General features: G+C 42.6%; 1 protein-coding gene across 2 annotated transcripts in view; it reads left to right on the forward strand.

Annotated features, from left to right (window-relative positions):
* The first annotated feature begins 1,814 nt into the window (after positions 1-1,814).
* The window catches only part of LOC124711748 (glycoprotein-N-acetylgalactosamine 3-beta-galactosyltransferase 1-like), a 183,998-nt gene continuing 162,319 nt past the window's right edge, over positions 1,815-23,493 (forward strand). For both annotated transcript variants that reach the window (XM_047241960.1, XM_047241961.1), the window contains exon 1: positions 1,815-1,910. In XM_047241960.1, the coding sequence (XP_047097916.1) occupies positions 1,895-1,910 (16 nt within the window). In that variant the 5' untranslated portion in view covers positions 1,815-1,894. The remainder of the gene's footprint in view (positions 1,911-23,493) is intronic.

A 23,493-nucleotide genomic window follows, 5' to 3' on the forward strand; every position in this document is an offset into this window, starting at 1 on the left:
CGTCTATAGAAATATGGTGAATTGGAGTACAGATGATTACCCTAACTCTTGTTATAAATTGTATGAGGGAGGGTTAGATTATATGAAATGACAAGTGACTTGAGTGTAGCTCTGTAATAGATATGAACTAAACATTTAAATTAAAATGTCCACTTGACATTACAGTGTGCTATTCTGATTAGAAGTTAAAGAAACCTTAAAAATGCATGTAGTTGTTTAAAATACACTCACAATCCTCAGACGGAAAATAGTGTATCGCAAACATTACTGTGAACTTCCTGTCAGTTCTACATCAAAGGCTTCAAAATGCTAACCACTGCAAATCGAAGAGTGTCAATGCTTTTCTTTTTATATTTGTATTACTTCTTAATGTTTTGCTTTTGTTGATGTTCATCTTATATCCTCCTTTCAGGACACTGTCCATTCCATTCAACTGCTCTTCCAAGTCCTTTGCTGTCTCTGACAGAATAACAATGTCATCGGCAAACCTCAAAGTTTTTATTTCTTCTCCATGGATTTCAATACCTACTCCCGAATTTTTCTTTTGTTTCCTTTACTGCTTGGTCAATACACACACTGAATAACATCGCGGAGAGGCTACAACCCTGTCTCACTCCCTTTCCAACCACTGCTTCCCTTTCATGCCCCTCGACTCATAACTGCCATCTGGTTTCTGTACAAATTGTAAATAGCCTTTCGCTCCCTGTAATTAAGTCAGGTGATGCTGAGGGAATTAGGTTAGGAAATGAGACATTGAAAGTAGTAAAGGAATTTTGCTATTTGGGGAGCAAAATAACTGATGATGGTCGAAATAGGGAGGATATAAAATGTAGACTGGTAATGGCAAGGAAAGCGTTTCTGAAGAAGAGAAATTTGTTAACATCGAGTAAAGATTTAAGTGTCAGGAAGTCGTTTCTCAAAGTATTTGTATGGAGTGTAGCCATGTATGTAAGTGAAACATGGACGATAAATAGTTTGGACAAGAAGAGAACAGAAGCTTTCGAAATGTGGTGCTACAGAAGAATGCTGAAGATTAGATGGGTAGATCACATAACTAATGAGGAGGTATTGAATAGAATTGGGGAGAAGAGAAGTTTGTGGCACAACTTGACTAGAAGAAGGGATCGGTTGGTAGGACATGTTCTGAGGCATCAAGGGATCACCAATTTAGTATTGGAGGGCAGCGTGGAGGGTAAAAATCGTAGAGGGAGACCAAGAGATGAATACACTAAACAGATTCAGAAGGATGTAGGTTGCAGCAAGTACTGAGAGATGAAGAAGCTTGCAGAGGATAGTGTAGCATGGAGAGCTGCATCAAACCAGTCTCAGGACTGAAGACCACAACAACAACACCTGTTAATGTACCGTTAAAAGTCAATTCCGGTCTGAAATTCACTTCCCAGAGTTGTTCGTGGTTCCTGAGTAAATGTAAGTCCTAAAGTTCTTGCTTGCGTTGGTAAAGCGAAACGAAACAAAACTACACAACCACGCTTAACAACCAAAGCGAGTCGCAGTTGGGCACCCATATTGTCATACATCGCATGCCAGCCCTCAGATTGTCTGGTATTTCATTGCGGTCAGTGATCTGCTGCCGATCACAACAATTTGTCCCCACACGTACGACCTACAAAGAGACTGCATCCCTATGCGGCGCGTCGCGGTACCCGCTTGTTCGTGAACCGGCATGGTGGCGCGCAGACGCTACCCCCACCACGGCGCTTCCCCCCTCTCCGAGTCAAAAGCGTTGCAGAGACGTTTATTGGCTGGGAAGCGCCCAAGGTCTCGCGTCACCGCGCCGCCTCAGTAAGCCAGCGGCTTTCGTGAAGAGAAGTGATATAACGTATCGTGCTAAGTGGCGGTCATTCCTCCAACAGAACTGTCATCGGCAACAGCTATGAGACTAGCTACAGGTCAGTACAACCGGCTCGGCGCCCACTTTGTAAATTGGTAAATTTGCATAGCCGGCTTTCTTCCCTGACGCACGCCATGGTCCGGTCTAAAATACGCAATGCCTGTGTTCGTGGGCGCAAGGACTACCGAAGCTGGCTTCTGCGGGGTACGTTGTTGTTGTATGTAAAACAACACTTCAACCAGTCACAGTTTGTCCGTTAAGTAATTTGCTGGTTCGGCCCATCATCTGACGGCGGCATAAACTACTTACGCAGTTAAACACAAAAAGTTTCAAGAAATCCATACCGTTATCAGAAGATGGGCTTAGAGCTGTAAATATTGTGGATAAATCGGTTATTCGACGAAATTGTGACTAGGTCCATAATTCTTATACTTCTTATATTTTTGTGTAGTAGTCAAGCTATTACGGATAGGGTTATATTCCTTTTATTTCTACGTGTGTATCTCCTGCTTTTAGTCTGGTTGACAGTTTTTGTCATTACAACGCAGTATATATAGTGCGTATTACATATACCTAGAGAAGATTGCAAGAGACCGTTTGATCCCAAACAGCAATAAGCTCCAATTCCTATTGAACTCTCATATTACGATAACGAGGAGGAATAGTTTTATGCGGCGTGCGTTGTGAAAAAGTTGTGTAATGACGAAAAATAAGAGCATCACCAGACATGACGTTTATTGTTCCTGCAAGTACGTACTTTTCATTGGATTCTATCATTCTTGTTTCTGTCGTCTATAGATCTTGTATGCCCCCGCTATAGGACGTTAACGCCTGTTACAATTAGCAAACGGGAAGTTCGTTTAGGTAATCCCGGAAACCCATACGGTAGCGAGTTTCTACAACAAATGGGTAGGTAAGGTGCAATTAAATAGATGAAAATTGATCTTGATGTATTGCGATGAAATCACTCACACTAAAAATTCGTGATTATTTTCACAGTATAGCTTTTTCGAGAATTGTAATACCCTTGGTAAGGAAAACACTTTTCTTTCCCTGATTGTCCGGTAAACATCACAGAAATGACGAGGGAAATCTTTTTTCATTCAATGTACATCTTTGTATGCATCATGACTATTACAGAGCTCTTTATTAAATTCAAAAGGCGTGTATTGTCAACCAAAGCAATAACCTGACAGTTGAGAAAAAAATTGAGATAATGTTTTCCACTAGTTACCAACGGAGCTCACTTCTGGAGTGATGTGTGTTCTATAGTCAGAGTCACAAAGACCAAATTTTAAGGGATAAGAACTGATCAGGGATTAGCCTACGCCAAATTTCATATCTTAATCGAACATACTATACGATATAAACGTGTCGATTTGCCGTGAAAATATAAAAGCGCGCGCAGCCGCATAATGTTATTGCTTGCTACGTATCTCCGTGTTGGAAAACAGTTCTAGAGTGAAGGCTTTATTTGATGGAAATAGGCAGCGTTTCACATTCTCTTCATCCGGAATCGTTGCTCACTCGAAAGCAGAGTGAGGAGTTGTTTACAAAAGTGATGACAGCCGAAAATCACAGCAACAAACACCGATTCTCCGTGGATCTTCCTGGATTTTGCCACGGGCCTCACTATAAACAATAGCATTGTCGGAGAAAAGTCTTGCAGGAGCTTGCCGTGCTTCACATTCGCGGTTGTCTTTCCGCTTCATTTTCATTGTAGGAAATTAAAATGGAATGATCATATGGCATTATTGGCCGGGAGACCCATTCTAGAAGTTTCGGCTGCTTGGCGCTAGTGTTTGGCGCCAATTCGGCGATTTGCGAGTCGATGAAGACGATATGAAATAACACAAACAGCCAGTCCCCGAGCGAAAGAAATCTGCGGCCTGGCCGGGAATTGAACCCATGGCACCAGATCTGGAGGCAGCGATGATTACGACTTTTTGCTGTCTCTTTTGATCAGTTTGCCAGTGATTCTGTGCGGATGTCGCGTGACATCTTTTAAATTCAATCGATGAGAACTTATTACAAAAAAGTTAAGCCAGTACGGTGGCCGAACACTTTGCCACCGTGCCGGCTAGACCATGAGCTATGGACATTCTAGGGCACTGAAAATTCATCGTTTGCAGTAGCTAAATAAAGTATGCTAAATCACCCAAATCTGAAAACAGAAACATTGTATCGTTCCTTAAACGAAGACATCTAGAAGTTTAGCTTTCCAACTCAGCCCGGTGTTACCAGCTGTCCCGAATGCAGCCGGATATGCGGATTTTTGAGAAGTGGCATTACTCAAATACCTCAAGTTTTGGATGTTGGTGACAATGGAATATGTAACGCGTATTCACTTAAAAAAACAGTGGAATACATGGAAGTTCGGATATGAGTTTCTGAACGCGTTGATTGCGGTAATTAAGAATGCGGCGCTGTAGGAGCTCAAGATCAGCCTATGAACTACGCAGCCATTTCCAAAGTGGTGTATATCCAACCACAGGGGTCGACTCTCACCTGCAACGAGAAAAAAATGAAAGGGAGCGCATTAAATGAAGGTCACAACCAAAATTCCGAATTCTTATGAGGCTGAAGTATGTTCCTGTGTATGTTGCCGTTCGCCTCATCAGCTAAGAGGGTGGAACAACTCTATTTTTGCTCTCCTGCTCGTAACGTTCAGCGACGTTATTATTTTTCTATCTCCACTCCCTTTGCCGTCTTCAGAGGACTGGAAAAAGCATCTGGCTTTGCCCGTAATGGGATAGGAACCGCTTCGTCACTCATAAAGAGATGTATTAATTTGGGACATCACATGACACAACAATCACTTTGCAGCTTCTGCCAACTCGCAAGTAGGGAGGCCTCGTTCATCTGTCTGTAAAATGGCTATAGTTAGGAACCTTAAGTTAAACGGAATCAATGTGATAAATAGGTCTGCTATACCAAGACAGTTATTTTTTTTATCAAATTTTCTTTTTGTATTTCCGTAGATTGCGTAGAGACTTGCCGATCATTAGTTGGGTTGACAGGGTTGATTTTGATTGCTATGTCGTACCACATTTACTAAACAGCTCAATTTTTGTGCTGTGTCTTGCCATATTTACCTGAACAGCTCATTTTTTGTCCACAGGAAACTGATTTTAAACATGAGCGCTATATATTCGAAGCTTGGCTGCATTCTATCACTGTTAGATAAATGATTACCTATGTGCTTTTTATGCAACAAATTAATGACGCTGGAGGATCATCTGAGAAGGGTTTTTGATGCAGTTGCCAAACTGCTTAAAGATGAACACGTAAGTAAATAAAGAAATAAATTGGAAATCACTGACTGCAGAGATTTAAGGTGAAACCTAACAAAAACGAAGCCAAGTATTGAAAACTTGCTAATAAAGCATAGATTCATCCATCCCATGAAAAGCATTTACAAGGTGAACGAGAAAAATGACTACGCTGCGAGCGATCTAGCAACGCTGTGTTCTACTTGTGTAGACTTGCGTGTTCATCCTTTCCAGATGCTCAGTCCACGATTCAGCTTCGTAGAGCCATCACGTGATTTTTGAGAGTCCCATCACTGAAGTTGGGTTTTTAGTGTATTACGAAAATGGAATACCGGAATTTTGAGTGACGTTATCAGGTTTTGTGCTAAACTTGGGGAATCCATGACTGGGACTTTTGAAAAGTTGAAACAGGCCTATGGGGAACATTCGTTATCAAGACCACAAGTTTTTCGCTGGCACAAATCATTTCTGGAAGGCAGAGAGCGTGCCAAAGATGAACCTCTCTCAGGGAAACCTTAGTCTTTAAAAAACGACGGAAACTTCGAATGAGTGCGTTCTCTTGTGTGATGAGACTGAAGTTTAACAATGTCAACCAAGTGTTTTACAACGATGTACTTGAAAGGCTCAGGCAAAGGGTGAATCGATTGAGACCGGACATGGCAGACAAGTGGATGCTGCATCATGACAACGCCCCATGTCACACGACCACTTCCATCACGGGATTTTTGACTTCAAAAGGCATTCCGGCATACTTGTTGTTCCACAGCTGCCACCCCTCCCCCCCTTTTCATTCACCTGATCTGACTCCTTGTGACTTCATTCTTTTCCCGAAATCGAAAAATGTGCTAAAAGGACGTCGTTTTGGGAACTCTGGAGAACATTAAAAGGAATGCTACCGACATGTTGTCTTTCAGCGCTACTACCAAGACTGGAGAAGACGACTGCGCCGGCGTGTAGTTATCGAAGGGAACTGCTTTGAGGGGGACAAAATTGTTTCAGAAAATAGAAACTCGTGTAGACAAAAAATAAGTCTCATTACTTTTCTCACACACCCCGTACACTACTGGCCATTGAAATTGCTACACCAAGAAGAAATGCAGATGATAATCGGGTATTCATTGGACAAATACAGGGTGTTACAAAAAGGTACGGCCAAACTTTCAGGAAACGTTCCTCACACACAAAGAAAGAAAATATGTTATGTGGACATGTGTCTGGAAACGCTTACTTTCCATGTTAGAGGTCATTTTATTACTTCTCTTCAAATCACATTAATCATGGAATGGAAACATACAGCAACAGAACGTACCAGTGTGACTTCAAACACTTTGTTACAGTAAATGTTCAAAATGTCCTCCGTTAGCGAGGATACATGCATCCACCCTCCGTCGCATGGAATCCCTGATACGCTGATGCAGCCCTGGAGAATGGCGTATTGTATCACAGCCGTCCACAATACGAGCACGAAGGGTCTCTACCTTTGGTACCGGAGTTGTTGAGACAAGAGCTTTCAAATGCCCCCATAAATGAAAGTCAAGAGGGTTGAGGTCAGGAGAGCGTGGAGGCCATGGAATTCGTCCGCCTCTACCAATCCATCGGTCACCGAATTAGTTGTTGAGAAGCGTACGAACACTTCGACTGAAATGTGCAGGAGCTCCATCGTGCATGAACCACATGTTGTGTCGTACTTGTAAAGGCACATGTTCTAGCAGCACAGGTAGAGTATTCCGTATGAAATCATGATAACGTGCTCCATTGAGCGTAGGTGGAGGAACATGGGGCCCAATCAAGACATCACCAACAACGCCTGCCCAAACGTTCACAGAAAATCTGTGTTGATGACGTGATAGCACAATTGCGTGCGGATTCTCGTCAGCCCACACATGTTGATTGTGAAAATTTACAATCTGATCACGCTGGAATGAAGCCTCATCCATAAAGAGAACATTTGCACTGAAATGAGGTTTGACACATTGTTGCATGAACCATTCGCAGAAGTGTACCCGTGGAAGCCAATCAGCTGCTGATAGTGCCTGCACACGCTGTACATGGTACGGAAACAACTGGTTCTCTCGTAGCACTAGCCATACAGTGGCGTGGTCAACGTTACCTTGTACAGCAGCAACTTCTCTGACGCTGACATTAGGGTTATCGTTAACTGCACGAAGAATTACCTCGTTCATTGCAGGTGTCCTCATCGTTCTAGGCCTTCCCCAGTCGCGAGTCATGGGCTGGAATGTTCCGTGCTCCTTAAGATGCCGATCAATTGCTTCGAATGTCTTCCTGTCGGGACACCTTCGTTCTGGAAATCTGTCTCGATACAAACGTACCGCGCCACGGCTATTGCCCCGTGCTAATCCATACAACAAATAGGCATCTGCCAACTGCGCATTTGTAAACATTGCACTGACAGCAAAACCATGTCTGTGATGAACACTAACCTATTGATGCTCCGTACTGATGTGCTTGATGCTAGTACTGTAGAGCAATGAGTCGCATGTCTACACAAGCACCGAAGTCAACATTACCTTCCTTCAATTGGGCCAACTGACATTGAATCGAGGAAGTACAGTACATACTGACGAAACTAAAATGAGCTCTAGCATGGAAATTAAGCGTTTCCGGACACATGTCCACATAACATCTTTTCTTTGTGTGTGAGGAATGTTTCGTGAAAGTTTGGCCGTACCTTTTTGTAACACCCCGTATATTATACTAGAACTGACATGTGATTACATTTTCAGGCAATTTGAGTGCATAGATCCTGATAAATCAGTACCCAGAAGCACCACCTCTGGCCGTAATAACGGCCTTGATAGGCCTGGGCATTGTCAGAGCTTGGATGACGTGTACAGGTACAACTGCCCATGCAGCTTCAACACGATAACACAGTTCGGCAAGAAAAGTTGGTTGGTTGGTTTTGGGGAAGGAGACCAGACAGCGTGGTCATCGGTCTCATCGGATTAGGGAAGGATGGGGAAGGAAGTCGGCCGTGCCCTTTCAGAGGAACCATCCCGGCATTTGCCTGGAATGATTTAGGGAAATCACGGAAAACCTAAATCAGGATGGCCGGACGCGGGATTGAACCGTCGTCCTCCCGAATGCGAGTCCAGTGTCTAACCACTGCGCCACCTCGCTCGGTGGCAAGAAAAGTGACTGGCGTATTGCGACGAGCCAGTTGCTCTGCCACCATTGACAAGACGTTTTCAATTGGTGAGAGATCTGGAGAATGTGCTGGCCAGGGCAGCAGTCGAACATTTTCTGTACCCAGAAAGGCCCGTGCAGGACCAGCAACATGCGGTCGTGCATTATCCTGTTGAAATGTAGGGTTTCGCAGGGATCGAATGAAGGGTAGAGCCACGGGTCGTAACATATCTGAAATGTAACGTCCACTGTTCAAAGTGCCGTCAATGTGAACAAGAGGTGACAGACACATAACCAGTGGCACCCCATACCATCACGCCAGTATGGCGATGACGAATACACGCTTCCAATGTGCGTTCACGATGTCGCCAAACACAGATGCTGTAAACAGAACCTGATTTCATAAAAAAAAAATGACGGTTTGCCATTCATGCACCCAGGTTCATCGTTGAGTACACCATCGCAGGCGTTCCTATCTGTGATGCAGCGTCAAGGGTAACTGCAGCTGTGGTCTCCGAGCTGATAGTCCATGCTGCTGCAAACATCGTCGAACTCAAAATGGTTCAAATGGCTCTGAGCACTATGCGACAACTTCTGAGGTCATCAGTCGCCTAGAACTAATTAAACCTAACTAACCTAAGGACATCAAACACATCCATGCCCGATGCAGGATTCGAACCTGCGACCGTAGCGGTCGCTCGGTTCCAGACTGTAGCGCCTAGAACCACACGGCCACTCCGGCCGGCCATCGTCGAGCTGTTCGTGCAGATGGTTGTTGTCTTGCAAACGTCCCCATCTGTTGGCTCAGAGATCGAGACGTAGCTGCACGATCCGTTACAGCCATGCGGATAAGATGCCTGTCATCTCGACTGCTAGTGATACGAGGCCGTTGGGATAAAGCACGGCGTTCTGTATTACCCTCCTGAACCCACCGGTTCCATATTCTAACAGTTATTGGATATCGACCAACGCGAGCAGCAATGTCACGATACGATAAACCGCAATCGCAATAGGCTACAATCCTATCTTTATCAAAGTCGGAAACGTGATGGTGCGCATTTCTCCTCCTTACACGAGCCATCACAACAACGTTTCACGAGGTAACGCCGGTCAACAGCTGTTTGTGTATGAGAAATCGGTTGGAAACTTTCCTCATGTCAGCATGTTGTAGGCGTCGCCACCGGCGCCAGCCTTGTGTGAACGCTCTGAAAAGCTAATCATTTGCATATCACAGCATCTTCTTCCTGGCGGTTAAATTTCGCGTCTGTAGCACGTCATCTTCATGGTGTAGCAATTTTAATGGCCAGTAGTGTATTTAGGTACTAGTGTTACTAGATTTGCATTGTTTGTCGTTGAGGCAATAAATCTATAAAGCTTGACCTCTTTCTTTTTAAGTTTTTTCACTGTACAATTTTACAATTAAACCTATGGAAGTGAGCGGCACTGTATCAGCCACCAAGAAAAACGTTTGAAGTTGAAGAATTTGTAAAAATCAGTATTTGAAAGGCAAGAGGTCCACCCAGAACGGAAAGAACTGCAAACGTTCAAAGCAGTTTGGCGACCTCTGAATTGAAAGAAATCTCAGCGCAAGCCCGAACTGTACATTACGACACCACTCAGCCACGTAGCTTCCAATGTTGTATCACTGTCAGCCCGCCGCTGCTTTCCGAAAACTGTTCAAACTTCTCTCCTCTCTCCCACTGAATGGCAGCGACTTCTGATGCCGAATCAGTTACTTGTGCTGAAATGTGTAAAAAAAAATTATTAGCAACTTGAGTTTCGTACTTTGGATGAAATAGAACTATACTTCCGACTACAGTTGTTCCAGTGTAACAGCTTTGTTCATTGTCTGTCTGATAATTCCTAATACAAGCTTCTAGGGGTTGTCGAGGAGACTTAATAAATAAAGCTTTTATAAGGAACCCATGCTAGTAAATGTATCATTTGAATGTAAAAAAAGTTTGACAATCGGATCACTATCAAAACTCCTGCCACACGGTTACGCACACGGCGCAGGCAGTCATCTCTAACCTGTGTCCTGCACATGAGCAAGTAAAATGAGTAGGCCTACTGTACAACTGGCTGTAGGCTGAAATCGACCGATTAAATATGGAGCGAATGAAAATGTTATGCTCCGTTATAGGTCAGTCCTGTTTCCATAAACTTTATTTGGCATTTAGAATCGTTGGCGTCACCAACTCACAACCAGATTATCACTTTTCGGCGTATCCTAGACCTCGGAGTGAGCTACAGATCAGTCACCTCAACCAAATCGATCAATTTCAGCCGAACACCATTTAGGCTGTGTTTACAGTAGCACCGGCAACAGTTGCCAGAGTAGTCGCCCGATAACATCGGCCGACAACTTGTCACAGCGCGTCTGATCTCCTTCGTCGGTTTTGGTGGAGTCAGGACGTTTAGGTTAGGTCAGAATCTGTGCATGAAGTACGTTAGATTTGAACCTCCTAGGGTGGGACGGATACCATGACGCTCAAGTGCATTGCGACGGGACGGATACCATGACGCTCAAGTGCATTGCGACTTTTGCTGTTAAAAAGACGCCTAACGCTTGTGAATGAGCTGTATCTGTCTCGCAAAGAACATGGCGAATACTGTACACTCTGTCCTCAGTTATCGGAATAACCAGACAAGTTTTACGAACATATGATATGAAGGGAGAAATCAAGATGATCTTGAGAAGCAAGGATACAAACAATGTTTTGCTGTATTTACATACGTCAGTTAATCTTTAATGACTGTCAAAGACAAGCATAAAGTGTAGAATACGATATTCTGAAGACCACGTACATTATATTTGCAAGCAATTTCTTATAACAGAATTACCATCCTAATGGCACAAAAAACGCCAGTAAGCAGTAATAATAATTTGTAGACAGCTAAAACCTACCTACCACAACCCCCTAAAAAAAGGTTAACTACATATAAGCACAAGATACGCCGCCCTTCTGGCTCGACAGATTATTTTTTGAGGTTATAATTTATGTATCAAATTTGATAGATTTTGCGTTGTGCTTTCCAATAAAATTGCGATTCCAGTCCACAGATTTCGGACTATACCCCGATAGTGATAGCTTTCATTTTCAGGATGCCACAAACTCTCCTTCTTGGGCTAAACCTAGCAGTTTCTCATAGCCCATATTCCCTGTGTGAGAACGTCAATCGATTTGACCGAAGAAAACTGATCTGATTTTCACCGTTTGTCGTCTGAAGTCCGTACAGTCGGAAGATGAGATCGGCTACACTGTCACTGCGACCCCTAGTGGCGCACTGATTTGAAAAGATCGGCCGTTTTCGACCGATGTCCGTGCTCCGCGGAATCCACCGACATCGGTGCCACTGTGACCGGAGCCTTATACCGTACTCATTTTAGCGACTCACGTATTGTACACCAGCTGCTCCACCTGACGACTGTCCGTTGCAAAATGTGTACTAAATGTGATCACAAAGGAACTGAATAATTTTATTAGACACAAAGTAATAAGCTTATATGGAATTTGATTTAATCTCCTTCAGTGTACTATCCTTGACAAGCAATGCTCTTATCCCAACGTTGAATCCATGACTGGAAGCATTTCTGGAAGGCTTCTTTTTGGGAGGGCGTTCAGCTGCTCTGTCGTAACTCTCTCAATGTCAGGAATAGTGTCAAAACGTTTTTCTTTAAGCACGGTTTTAAGTTTTGGGAAGAGCCAGAAGTCGCATGGTGCAAAATCTGGTAAGGCGGATGTGAGAATACAGGAACCCTTTTCCGGCCAAAAACTCGCGAATCAAAAGCGCGGTGTGGCACGGCGCGTTGTCATAATGAAGGAAACCAGTGGCCCACTTTTTCTGGTCTTTCTTCGTACATCGTTTCGCAAACGTTGCCGTACGCCCTTGTAAAATTCGGCGTTTAAAGTTGTTTCCCTAGAACGAACTGTGATCACACTACGCACTCAGAATCGGAAAAATGATCATGACTTTGCTTAAAGTGCCTTTTTAGGGCGAGGAGATTCACTGGTTTCCCCATTGGAAACCCTGAATTTTTGTCTGTCATACCCAAAGATCTAAGTTTCATCTCCAGTTATAGTTCTGGACACGAAGTGCGAATCCGAATGAAGACGATCCTTCGACTGCGTGCAGACTGAAACAAGATTTTCCTTCTGTTAATCAGTCAAAAGGCTGAGCAAATTTTGCGCTCCCCTGTCTCATTTGCAAATTGTCGGTTAATGTTTTGCACGTACCCGTACGAGATTCTAAGTTCTTCAATAAGCTTAGTTATTTGCCTGAAACTTCCTGGCAGATTAAAACTGTGTGCCGGACCGAGACTCGAACTCGGGACCTTTGCCTTTCACGGGCAAATGCTCTATCACCAAAGCTGTGAGGACGGGGCGTGAGTCGTACTTTGGCAGCTCAGTTGGTAGAGCAGTTGCCCGCGAAAGGCAAAGGTCCCGGGTTCGAGTCTCGGTCGGTACACAGTTTTAATCTGCCAGGAAGTTTCATATCAGCGCACACTCCGCTGCAGAGTGAAATCTCATTCAGTTATTTGCCTGTTTGAATGCTTTTTGCACGTTTTCTTCTATTTTTGAAGTTAATAGACGTCCCGTACTTTGTTCTTCTACAGACTCATTTCCGCTTTTAAACGTACCACTGAAGTCTTCAGAGTTACAGCATTATTGTTATACACCAATCGCAACATTTCGTGAGCTTTAATACGTTTTGCAACTGGAAACAGAACTTTAGGTTAACGCGTTGTTCGAAATCCATGGTGCACGACAGGCACGTAAACACAACCTCTAATGTCTCTGGACGCTGGGCAACAAGTCAGAAGGTGTTGCAGCTTACCACTGCCTGCCTCAACAGACGAGGCTTTCGGACAAAAATTAATCAAACATTTGCAGTATCAGCTGTTGCTAATAAAAAATTCATTGTCTGCGTTTTTTAATCACACCTCGTAATTGTCACGCGAGGCCGGTTTAACGCCCTAGCGACACAAGGGGGGGGGGGGGGGGGGGGCGGGCGGGTGACGCCAAATGCTAAGTTGCTTGTGTGGAAAAATGTTAAGAGGGCCTACCCAGCTGTCACGTACGCTTTCATACACACATTTCACAAACCCTGGTGTACGTCCCTGCAGCTCCGCAGTAAATGTTCCTAGCTGCAAACGTACCAGTTTCTGGCAGTCGTTGTTGTAGGCGGACGAAAATACTGTGAGATGGACACAGGTGATCCGATATGCGGCCTTCGTACTGCATGGTACTCGGCTATTGCGTAACATTTCATGCAGCAGTGACCGCACAACAACGCATAGAAGCCAGTAATAGGAATCTTCCGTATATTACAAGGAAATTCGTATCCTATGATAGAAAATTTACCTCTATTTTAGTCCAACTCCATGTTAATTGTAGCAAATAGAAGGATCATTTTTTTCTAAAACCATTAAACATATTGCTCTGAAATTTGGACTAAATGTTCAGTGAATATTTCTCTACAAAGTTATAATGCCATGTTAAGAAATATGTATTGGTTTTTGTTTTACAATTTTTTTTAAACAGATGCTTATTTTTTTTCTCTAAAATTTTGCACTTTTCTTGTATAACTCTTGAATTATACAATATTTTTTTTACAATTTGTTATAAAAATGAAGGAAAAGAAGTAAACAATATCGTGTATAAATTTCATTGATATACTGTTAGCAGTTTTTGAGAAAATGTTCCTCAAAGGTGGAAAATTTTAAAGTTATGGGAAGTGGCTTCCAAAGTTTTTTAATACATTCCTGCCCCATATCCTCTTTTTTCCAATGTTAGTTTCCTTTTCATTGATGTTTTGTTCCCTTTTACTGCATGTTGTAGGCGTTTGTCTCTTCTTCCTGCTACTCTTAGTCTTTCATCATCAATTAGGCGCATTATGGAAATGGTGTTTTGTCCTGGTTGGGAACCTGACGTTTCAGCACATCACATTTGATAATGTTTCCTTCATTGTATGTTGCCACTGCATCATACACTCCAACATGCAATGTTTTTATCGGCACAAACACTCTTTTGGGAATCCTAATCCAAATTAAATTATTTACACTTTCGTTTGGGTTTTGTGTTTTCCCACGTAAACACTTTTCCAATAAACTTGGCTGTGATAAATCTCTGAATATGGGCTTAATTACATCAATTACAGCATTTGGCAAACTGTTTTTATGGGCGTATTCCTTTCCTGATTGGTAGTTACAGAGTCATCACCAGTGGGGCAAAGTGCATGTTGTGGGTGCACATTTGTTGATGCAGTATGAAAAAATATTGCCCATACTGCTTTCCTCATATGCTCAATGCTTCTTGTATTTTGCACAATTGCTTCGTCTGTCAATTTTCCTCTTCCTCCAAGTGTCTTACCATCACTAAGCTTCTGGGATCCTAATGTCTGCTTTAGTTTGTGTAAGCAAGCCCCCATGTGCTTCTGCTCATGTCCAATGCACTCCTGTTTTTTAATGTGAATTTCATTGCCATATGGTTTGAGTTCCTCTACAGCTTTATATCCCTTAGAATCACCATCTCCTAGATAGTAAGTGAATCGTACATTATACCACTCCTGTGATCTGGAAGAAATTGCTTTCACTCCCTCTACTTCCATCGCTCCACTCGTGCAGTGAAAATTTGCTTCACAACTTTCACTATGTTCGTACTTGGTATTGCCCTTACATCTACAATGTTTTGAGAGAATAGCAACATCAATTACTTTGCAACTGTCTCCACTGGTAGCTGTCACAACTCCATTTAGAGATTTATGACTATGTTGCCATGATCCATCTAAAGCAACAGTTAAATCTCTACAATTCCCATTATCTGTCACAGCTTCTTCAACTGCTTTCTTCATTGTTGCTCGAGCAATATCTTCAGCAGAAGATCCCACCAATTCATTATAAAATCCAAACTTGGTTGGTGGTTTTGGCAAGTTCATAATTCCACATAACATTGCCCGGGTCAACAGAAGCGTCCGATCTTACCCGTCGGCTTTGACCCGTGACGTAAGCGTGTTGTGGTGTGTGACGTCATTACGGCGCGGAGTTTGATTTGCGATTGTGGCGTGTTTGTAGATGTCTTGTTTTTGTTTGTCGTGCTCTCTGGTGGTGTGTTCATGGTTTTCGTTTGTTTCGTTTGTTTCGTGTGGTGGGGTCAGCTTTCTGTTGCTCAGGTGTTGGATTTGAAGCGGAATTTCTATTAGTGAGTTTTTTGAGGTAAGTTCCGTTTTTTTTTTTGGTTATTTATGTATGTTTTGTGTATTGGGTATAGGTTGGAAACATCCGATCTCACGCGTCGGCTTTGACCCGTGACGTAAGGGACCTACACATTGATCTGTAGCGTAGCCCTGAATACGAGGTTAGGTTGGGAGTTTTTATTTTTGGAATGCGGCCGCGGCAGCGGCCGCCTATGATTCGAAAATATTGATTTGACACTAATGAACATGTATACGTAATATGAAGCAATTTGATGAACATATTGATCTGTAGCGTAGCCCACTTGAGGTTAGGTTGGGAGGTTTTTTTTTGGAATGCGGCCGCGGCAGCGGCCGCCTATGATTCGAAAATATTGATTTGACACTAATGAACATGTATACGTAATATGAAGCAATTTGATGAACATATTGATCTGTAGCGTAGCCCACTTGAGGTTAGGTTGGGAGTTTTTTTTTGGAATGCGGCCGCGGCAGCGGCCGCCTATGATTCGAAAATATTGATTTGACACTAATGAAGCCTGTGGGGGGATGGGGGCGCACTGCAGACTCCCCCCACCGCATAACGACACATGATGATCAAATTTTGAAAAAAAATGAAAAATTTTTTCCGTACCTGCTAAACTGCATAAGTGCCGATGTATGTAGGTGTAAGGGAAGCTTTCGTTTCTTAGTTTTCTATTGGGGGATGTGATCGGTAGGTTCTGTTGAGCTATATAGGTTAAGGGAAGTGTCCGATTATGGATAGGAATGTGTTTTTTGGTATTTGGTCAGTTTTGTGATGTTGATTTATTTCGTTGTTTTGCGTGGTTTTGAATGGCGGTCGGTGGCTACATTTCTGTATATTTAGTTTCTCCGCACCCAAAAACCCCTAATTTCCCACGCTTGTCCCGTTACAGTCATTAGGCTTTTTGTGAAACTTGTGTATTTCAGTGTTTACAATACGTATGCGATGTTTTTATATCCGCCATATTGGAATTGTTTATAGTCGTTTCCGCGGTATTTGTGACGTCATGGGTCAAAGCCGACGGGTAAGATCGGACGCTTCTGTATTTCCCATTGCCCCTGCAGCACTGCCCTTGCCAATGCAACGCAAGCCATACACTAGCCTAACATTTATATCATACACCTTCTTTCCACTATTACCACTACGAGGAATACTGTTAGGAAACGAAACTTCTGCAGCACATTTGTTACACTTCAATAACATTTTACATGCCAAATCAACGTGTGAAGTTATTTTCAGTTCCAGTCCTCTTTCTTTGCAAACTTGGCATAATACGTTATGTTTCAAAATATTAGAGAGCAAGGAAATGTTACATTCACATAATTACTGTCACTTTCATAGTTTTAAAATTTTTCTTTGCTGTCAGTTTCTTGCTGGAAGAAGTTCTATCACATTCATTTGGAGTAGTCGGTGAAGCAGTCTGTCAGCATCTCCCTTAGAAACAACAAAAGATTTCTTCTTCCACTCATTGTGCCTTTTCTTAAACACTCGGTTGCTTAAACGAGGCATATTGATATCCACAAACCAAATACATACAACAGGTGCGAGCAAAATTCGTCAAATACGCAAAATTGAACAGCTAAACAACACAAAGCAAACTCCACAAGTCAACACACACGGTATAGCGTTTATGTTTACCGATATGAACAGTCACTTGTCACAGAGATAAAGCCATACAACGCTGGAAAACAAAACACTGTCGAATCCCGCAAAGATACCCTGCTTGCAGCCAGCGAGCGGCGCCGACAGAGGTGGCACGACAAGTCGCTACAACCGTTTACGCGGCGCGTCAACTTTGCAGCGATGAAACACACACTTAGAATTCACTTAGAAGGGTGAAACTTGATTTGTTTTATTCAGAAAATTCCAAATAATTTTGTAATGAAAAAAAACAAACAAACAAAAAACGTTAATTTTGTCATTTTCATCGTTCCGGCTCCCCTAGCATAAATCCGTGTAAACCCATCTGTCTGCGTGTAGAGCTAACCCTAGCAATACTAACGCATTTTCCATAACGGGTAATACCAGGAAGGGTATGAGTACTGTATGTCCACTACGAAAAATTAAAAAAAGAGGAATTTCGCTAATTAACTTATATTAGCCACATACTTCTTAAATAGGAACTGATAAATAAGTAGGGTTCAGAATCTTAAAATATCTGTTAGCAATACCAACGCATTTTCTTTAATGTGTACACTGAGATGAGAGGTACTTTATGATCAGCAAATAAAAATTGTCCACGACTTTTATTCAAAACGTATCTTTTAAAGATATACAGATGTGTAATAAGGGTCATGAAATTGAAAATATGAAAGACATTTATTGTGAAGTCACATTCACTACTAAGACTAAAATTTGTTGGTTAAGTTTTACTGAAAAATTTAAAACAATTACGGATTCTACTCTAAGAGATAACTAGAAACAAAAATTTTTTAAAATTTCAAGGTATAAAGGACATGGTAAGGTAACATTTTCAAAAGGTGGGCATTAAGTGCCCTCCCCTCACCCTCTTCTTCCGTATGTATTGCAAGGGTTAATCCTATTTGCGTGGGAACGTTTTCTACAGCGGACTGCGGGCAAAAATGTGGAAACACCAAAATAACAAGGCAGTACCACGCCTAATATAGTGCAAGAAATCTGTTGGCATTCATAGTGCAAGAAATCTGTTGGCATTCAAAACAGCTTCCATTTATCTCGGAATGGATAAATACGGATCCTGTATAGTTTTCAAGGGAATCTTACACCGTTCTTCGAGCAAAACAGTGGCAAGCACAGGTAGATAGCGATATTTTCGAAGTAGACCACAAAGGTTCAATGATATTGAGATATGGTGATTGTGGTGGCCAGGGGAGATGACAGTTCATCTTCCTGCTCACATAACCAGTCCTGGACGCTGTGAGCTGTCTGAATAAGCGTTCTGTCGTCTGGGAACACAGCATCACCATTGGGTATCAAACATTATACCATGGGATGGACCTGATAAACCAGAATGGCCACATAATCCTTGGGAGTAGCGCGACTTTACAAAATAACCGTGGTCACAATGGCTGCCCATATCACCACAGAACCCCCGCTATGTTTCATTCTTTGGACGTAAACTTGTCCCGAAATTGGAAACAGTGTGAAACAACTCAACCGACCAAATGACTTGCTTCCATTTTTCCATAGTCCAGGTTTTATGGCTTCGGCACCATTTTTTCCTGGTAGGGGCATTTGCATCGTTGAGTGCTTTTGAAATTCCATCTCGCCCTGAAATTCCCCGCTTCTGGAGTTCCCTTCGTGTTTTGGAGTCGAGAGTGTTCGCGGTGCGGCATTCATTTCTGCAGCGACTTTTGCTGCTGTTGGCCCCTTAGTTTTTGTCACATTCCTCTCACGATTACGCAGAACACATTTTCGTCCGCTTTGTGACTTTTCTGATGATTTACCCCTTTCCCCGTATGCGGTATAAATCTTCGATACGGTGCCTCTTGAAACATCGAACACTTCGGCTCCATTGGTTACGGAAGCGCCCACTATCAGCACCAACAATTTGCCCATGCTGAAATTCACTTAGCTCCGACATAATGCACCTCACAAATACACAGAATACTATTGTGACAGCGACTTACATCTGCAAAGTTTTAAGGACATTGCACAGGTGCCGTTTGTGGTTAAACACAACAGTGCATCCTGCAGGCTTGTCTAGCATTTCTCGCTGTGTTTTCATATTTTTGTGCAACTACTGCAAATGTTAACGTAACGTGTATCTGAGGCGGAATATGGATGCCTGGCCGGTATTCATCTAGTGCAGGGGAGTCCAACCCCACTGCCTAAACCAAGTAATCGTATAAGTATGCCCCAAGAAGTGAGTAGTAAAAAAAACCCATAATATTCCGTTTATGTAAAATTATGATAAATTAAATGTTATTGTCTTCTTCCAGTGTGGTCTAGGTAAGCTAAAAAGTTGGACACCCCTGACCTTGTGGAATGTGGGAAACCAACTGAAAAGCACTTTCAGGATGGCCAGCTAACATGCCCTCACTAATCAGCACTTGGTTAAGTGAAGTGATTTACAGATTGGAGGAAGGCAAGGCGTACTGCATCCAATAGTGTCCTCACGGTACACAGCGTCTTCTGAAACGAAAGATCGTGGTAAACCATCCCTCGATGACGAGGTCATTAGAGACTGAGTAAACAGATCAGGCACACAACAAAAGCCCAAGCTGGATAGCCTGGCAAGTTCTGTCCGCGGCTCAGAAGTACGCGCGGCAGGAATGTGGCTGAGAGGGTCGACATGGTCTAGACAGAATTGTTGGCAATGTTCTAAGATCATTTTTGTGATTGCAAGTACGTGAAGAAGATAACTGTGCCTGACTATATTAATTCTGTCTAAAGTCTTCAGTGGAGTGTTATTTCCAAAATAATGTTAGTCGGTCTCCATTTGTTTACATGATTTCAGGAAATGCAGTACCAGTACCGATAGTTTAATACTGGTACTGTGCATGCAACTGCTGAAACGTGTTCTTTTTCATTACGAGACACGCTTAGTTTTATTCAGATAAGACATAGCCAATGGTTAAATTTTCGTTTCTATTTCTTGCTTTTAATGTGATTGCGATATCTGCATTCACCTTCACTATAAATTTTCCCTTTGGCACTGAAGATACAAATAAGAAATTCGGATAGGTGAGAGTAAGATTCGCTCACCGAGCCTTCCGTAAAGATTGAATAACGTATGTACATAATTATCGAGCCCCAGGAGAAAGAGATTTTCTTCGGTTTTAGCCTGTCATCGATACTGGCAAGATACAAAAATATGTAACATAAATTGCCGTGTCTTTTAACCACATGGACGTAGAAATATCCAGATGGCAAATTTGACGAGTAAATCTAGACGGTATGAATTGCAATTATTGCAGGAGGGATAGTTTGCTTTAAAGGAGTAAGATATACGTACACAGTCTAGGAATCGAGCAAAAGTAAGATATTTTGACCGTCTGTTGACCAAAAACAGTGTTCATACCAAAGTTATAGTTCTGTTATGCTCTTTTTCCGACTCTTGCTTGCTACGACGTAAATATTCCCTACTGCCCTTGCAAGGATCACTCAGGCGAGAAAGAATCGTAGGGGGCACACCTGCAACTTCTCACAGCACATTTTCCAGCCAATTTACTATCCAGATTAACATTCGGTATAATTGTATACGAATGCGTTAAGGCATTAATGTTACCTGATCTTGATAAAACTATCTCTGTGCTTCCGATTTCCAGGGTTCCTTCTTGTGCATTTTCTCTTCTGTTCCCGATTGCTCTGAGTTGCAAACAAATTCCTTAATCAATGATCGGATAAGTTTATTACATCATCTACGAATTTTCGGGGGCGATTACGCAGTTTGCTGTACATCGCCAAGTTGACGGTTTGTCTGAAATTTCGTTATCTTAAGTTTTTCAACTCTTTAGCACTGTTTGAATTTATGCAACCATCCACTGCTTCCCTTGAAATCACTTAATCTATATCGCGCGCAATGATAGTGCATCATATTTTTTTACTGCGCTGCGGATGATCTTCCATATACGTAATTATGATTAGTACCCGCTCCTTGGACGTTTGTCCTTTACTACGTTTCATTAGAGATTTAATTTGTTTCTCCCTGTCAAACAAGGATGATGAACTACATCATTCGACATGTGTTTGAATCACTTTCAATTGTTAATCACGTGAAGTCATCCTTGCCCCTCAGGTACATTGTCCGCACAGTCGAGTGTATACACCAGCATTCATTCCACTGACTCATCATGCAGAAACGCAAATATTTCATTTGCCACTTCTTTCTACTCTGTAAAGTGCCTTGGGTTCCTTTATGACGAAATATCAACTACGGTAGCTGTTATTGTAGAAATAATGCAATTTCTGCCTTGTTTATCGTTGCCTTTGCTCTGTTTTGTATCAACATCACTAGCACCGTAGCACTGTTGTGTGTTATTCGTCGACTAAGCAGTTCAACTATATACTCTGCGCCTCATGGAGTGCTCACCATTGGATACCTCCAGGCCCGCCCCCCCCCCCCCCCCCCCTGTTATCATTAGCAGCCAATATTGTGCTTCCATGGTAGACGATATGAGGGGCGTCGAATGCCGTAAACATCGTTGGACTTTTGCGTGTGGTGTCGTATGCACTCGACTGTGAGGACGACGTACACGAGGAACACAATGACTGCGATAAGTGCTTAATGAAAAAGACATCGAAATAGGTATCAAACCGTATAGTTCATCATTATTGTAGCGCAGGGAGCCACAAATCCCGTTTTCAGTGAAACGTAGTAAAGGACAACCGTTGTCAAAGGAGCGGGTACTAAACATAATTACGCACGTGGAAGAGCATCCACAGCGTAGTAAAATAGCGAATAAGAACAGATTTCTTGTAAGTCCGCAGTAGTATGACAGTGCAGTGCATAAGAAAACTGCTGATATTCAAGGGAGGAAAAGGCGCACTTGTTACAAAAACTGGTGTTTGCTCGTTTCAAGGATGCTCGATACAATAGTGATCTACGTTACGCACATCAAATGGCACGACATAGATTAGAGTGATTACAAGGGAAGCTGTGGATGGCTGCATAATTTCAAGCAGTGCTACAGAACTGGAAGACGTAAGGTAACGAAATTTTAAAAAATGCGTCAACTTGACGATGTACCGCAAACTGTGTAATTGGCCCATACATTTGTAGATGATTTAAACTTAGCCCACCGTTCAGTGAGGAATTTGTTTTCAACCAGGCCATTGGGGATTTGAAGAGGAAATTCCTGTGGAAGGAATATTGGAAATCAGATACCGAGAGAGTTGTATCAAGATCAACTAATGTCAGTGCCGACTGTTAATCTGGATAGTAAATTGGTTCAAATGGCTCTAAGCACTATGGGACTTACCATCAGAGGCCATCAGTCTCTAGACGTAGAACTACTTAAACCTAACTAACCTAAGGACATCACACGCATCCATGTCCGAGGCAGGAGTCGAACCTGCGACCGTAGCAGCAGCGCGGTTCCGGACAGAAGCGCCGAGAACCGCTGGGCCGATAGTAAATTGGCTGGGAAGTTATTCATTGTGCTGGGAGAAGTTGGAGGTGCTGTTCTCCCTAAGATTCTTTATCGTGTGCGTGACCTTGGAGGGGCAGTAGGGAATATTTACGTCATAGCAAGCAACAGTGGGAAAATGGGCGTAATAAAACAACTGTGATATGTGTATGGCTTTTGACCAATAGCTGCTGAAAATAACTTGCTTTCGCCTGATTCCTGGTCTGCATATAAAAATCATACTCCTTTAAAGCAGACTATCCTTTCTGAAAAGTGGCATTGCTATTCATACCGTGTGGGACCACTGAACAAATGTAGCCTCTGGATGCTTGTTTTATCCGTGCCTATGAAGTATATTACTATCTGAAGCTGTGCCTTAAAGGATAGCCAGTTTCACGATAAGCTCCACGACAGTGTGTTTCACATTCGGTTGCATGCAGTCACATTCCATCAGTTCCCATCATCCCACTACACCAAAACATTTCCATACTCGTTCTTTGAGTGGATACCTAGCTGAACGTCCTCCACTGTTCGTAACTCCCAAGAAGTTCATCTTCAGTCTTGATGGTGCGAACCTTTATCACTGTGGCGCGCCATTTTTCATGAGATATTCATGGTGAAAGTCAGTAGTTTGTTTTGAACATTTCTTGAATGTTGACGACGTCCATTTTGTGAGGTAAAAGATCAACGTTCCATAGAACGTTGATCTCTGCACCTCCTGGACACTGACTTTCTGTCGCCCTCCTGATGTACAGTGTGTCATTAGCAGCTAAGATTTTTCCTGTCATAACTATTAACACAACACTTTCAAACGAGCCTTATTAAAGATTGAACGTACGTCCTCACAATCAAGGAGTTCCTTTCAAGTACTTATTACAATGATGCGAAAGATGATCAAATCGGCAACCTCTTGGGTGTATAATTTACCTTGTGATTTAAATTTAAAAAATTCTGTTT

This window comes from Schistocerca piceifrons, chromosome 8 (assembly GCF_021461385.2).
Source record: "Schistocerca piceifrons isolate TAMUIC-IGC-003096 chromosome 8, iqSchPice1.1, whole genome shotgun sequence".
Lineage (NCBI taxonomy): Eukaryota > Metazoa > Arthropoda > Insecta > Orthoptera > Acrididae > Schistocerca > Schistocerca piceifrons.